At 56.3% G+C, this 3,033-nt stretch overlaps 1 protein-coding gene across 2 annotated transcripts in view; it reads right to left on the minus strand.

Moving 5' to 3' along the window:
- The window catches only part of RDH13 (retinol dehydrogenase 13), a 16,884-nt gene that overhangs the window by 4,420 nt on the left and 9,431 nt on the right, over window positions 1-3,033 (minus strand). The window contains exons 1-2 of one of the 2 annotated variants that reach the window (XM_006150339.3): window positions 2,647-2,784; window positions 85-189 (exon numbers count right to left, since the gene is read on the minus strand). In XM_006150339.3, the coding sequence (XP_006150401.1) occupies window positions 85-189; window positions 2,647-2,773 (232 nt within the window). In that variant the 5' untranslated portion in view covers window positions 2,774-2,784. Of the gene's footprint in view, window positions 1-84; window positions 190-2,646; window positions 2,785-3,033 lie in introns of those variants that run through there. The other variant, XM_027772586.1, reaches the window with a different exon arrangement.

Raw genomic sequence — 3,033 nt, forward strand, 5'->3', positions numbered from 1 at the left:
TTGGAGCCGGGGCTGGCGCTGGCCCTGACGGAGCCACCCACACCCTGGTGAAGCCGCCGCCCCACAGCCCGGCCGGGCCCTCACCCAGGTGGTTGACGCCGAACTGCATCTCGAAGCCGTCCTCGGTGGTCCAGTGCGGGCAGCGCATCACGGCCGCGTTGTTGACCAGGATATCCACGCGCTCCTCTTCTGGAAGACAGGGGTGAGGGCGGCTGCAGCCACAGGAGGCTCCACCCCTGCAGGCGCCACCACAAACCAGGGTAGAACAGTGTGCCCAACTCCTATGCACAGAAACCTGGGGACGCCGACCCTCCTGGAAACGGGGTCTTTATAGAAGGGACCACTGTGGAATGCCCCAGCCCAGTGTGCCTGGTGTCCCCACAAACGGGGCAAGCAGGGGCCAACGGTGGCGGCATAAAACTCAGGACTCTGCAAGGCTGACCCCCCAGGAGGGCTCCGGGCTCTCCAGAGACCTCCCTGAGCACGCCAGGCACACGCGTGGCCGTGTCAGGCTGGCGGAGGAGCCTGGGTGAATCCCTGGGTGGATCCTGGGACCTGGCAGCCTCTGAAACTGGGTGGTCAGTTCTTCTCTTTGATAACTGGTGCCCAGCAGACGGCATAATGGCTGTCGGACTCCTACATAGGTGACTGCAGTGTGAGTCCCGGACCTGGCGGCTTGGAGCTCACACCAGGTGCGTGTGCAAGCGTGCCCAAGGTCCCAGGAGAATGGAGGAGAAGGGACTGTGGTATGACCATCCCCAGAAAGTGAGTATGACTTCTCACTTTCTGCCTGTCTCTCTGTCTCTCTGGTGAGCACACTTACCCTATAACAAAAAATCTCTAAGAACAGTAACAGCTGTGACTGTCATTTCTAAGGTACAGGGTGGCGCGGTTTCCAGAGCGGGGACAGCGTGTGCTGCTCACGTTGGGGCCGTGGACAGCCAGCACCTCCAACGTCTGTCCCGCACGGTGTGCACGCTCAGACCTGCTCCTGGACGTGCACTGTAGTCCCCACCTTCCTGCAGTCCCACTGCGCTGCAGGACTCCGTGCCCTCCGCTCACACGCCCTCCTGTGTGGCCCCTGGGTCCCAGCCCGCAGCCCCTCCTCCCCTCTTCAGCTCTGCGCGACTCTGGCCTGTCTGTCTGCTTAGAGGCAGACAGCCCAGCAGGGTCTTCTGCCTCTAGGACGGCCTGGGCCATGGCACAGGGCTCAGGGAGAGCCTGGGGTGCACTCTGGCCTCCGTAAATACCTGTGTGGTCTGAATACTGTGTGCCCCAGCATTCCAGGGTGAAGCCCCAAGCGGTGGTGGGGTTAGGAGGTGAGGCCTGTGGGAGTGGGTGGTGGCTTCCTGAAGGCAGCAGAGAGCTGCCGGCCTATGCCTCAGGAGCACACAGGGGGCGCCATCTGTGCCCCAGGCTCCAAGCCCACCAGAGCCCGGACTCCGGCCTCCGGCCTCCAGGACTGCTTCTCCTTTTTCTTCCTTTACTGCCAGAGGGTGCACGTGCTCCCTAGAGACAGAGGGGGAGGGAGAGGGGGAAAGCACCCCGGTGGGCGATCTCTGCCGTCTCTCCATCTGTCAGGACTTGGGGCATGAGCACACACCTGATATATTTTTCGGGCTTCCAGTCCCAGGACTCAAACCACGGTCGAGAGAAGTGGGATTCAGGACCCTTAACCACTGCACTATGGCGCCAGGCCCGGATTTTCTCAATCACTTAAAATGTAAAGTATGAGCAGGGCCAACAGGTGGCATAGTGGCTCTGTTACTGCATTCTGACACGGTTGACCACAGTTCAAGTCCCGGACCCAGTGGCTTGAAACTCACGCCAAACGTGGGTGCATGGGTATACAAAACCCCATGGAAAATCGACGAGACGGACTGTGGCCATCCCCCTGGGGGGTAATTTCTCAATATCCGTTTCTCTGTCTCCTCTGTCTCTCCAGCAAGCACATGTGCCCTAATGCAAAAATCTAACAATAATAACAGTAACATGTGAACTAGGAGGGCCAGCAGGTGGCGTAGTGGTTAAGGACTGGACTCCCACATGGGCAACTGCAGTTTGAGTCCCAGACCCGCATCTTGAAAAGCTTGACACTCAGGCTGGTGCACACGCACGCCCAAAATCCAAAGAGGAAAATGGAGGAGAGACTGTGGCGTGGCCAACTCCGAGCGGTGCTGTGTCCCTTTGTCCGTCTCTGTCTCTCTTGGGTGGGTTTCTGAGAGTGGATTATTCACTTGTTTATTAAAATGCTTTTTCCTGTCCTGAGCCTCCAGGAGGCAAACGCACACTCCCTAAAAGCAAAAGTCTCTCAAAAAAGAAAAAAAGTCAACTATGTCACTGTGAAGATGTACAACAAGAGACAGCTGAAATCTTCACGCACAGCCAGCGCAGGGACAGCCAGTGGCTGTCACCGTTCGCCAGCCTACTGCACGACGTGCTTGCTTTGTTTTTAGTTCTTTATTTATTTAATTCCATTTGTCATTATTATTTTTTTGTTTTTTTATTTGACCAGAGTGACAGGGAACGTGACAAAGCAAGCTGCCAGGTCCGGCACTCGAACCGCAGTCGGCCATATAGAAATGGAACAGTGTCCTCGGAGCCGGTCCTTGAGAGCTGCCGTCCAGACCTGCCCACACCACTTACCTTCAATGATCTTGGCAGCAAACTCCCGGATGGACTTAAGGGAGGCCAGGTCCAGGTGCCGGGCCCTGACCCTGTGGTTGAGGGTCTCCCCACGGATGTCCCTGGCTGCGGTTTCGCATTTCTCCATGTCTCGACAGGCCAGGATGACCCTTTGGTTGAGGTTCTCCCCACGGATGTCCCTGGCTGCGGTTTCGCATTTCTCCATGTCTCGACAGGCCAGGATGACACTGCCTCCTGGAAGCACAAGGTGGGAAAAAGCGTTTTTTCTTTTTTACAGTAAGACTTGTTTTTTTTTTTTTAATAATGTATTTATTTATTTATTCATTCATTTATTTTGATTTGACCAGAGAGAGACAGAGATAGAGAAAGCGAGAAACCAAGGCACTA

Source organism: Tupaia chinensis, unplaced genomic scaffold, assembly GCF_000334495.1.
Source record: "Tupaia chinensis unplaced genomic scaffold, TupChi_1.0 Scaffold000286_1, whole genome shotgun sequence".
Taxonomy (NCBI): domain Eukaryota; kingdom Metazoa; phylum Chordata; class Mammalia; order Scandentia; family Tupaiidae; genus Tupaia; species Tupaia belangeri.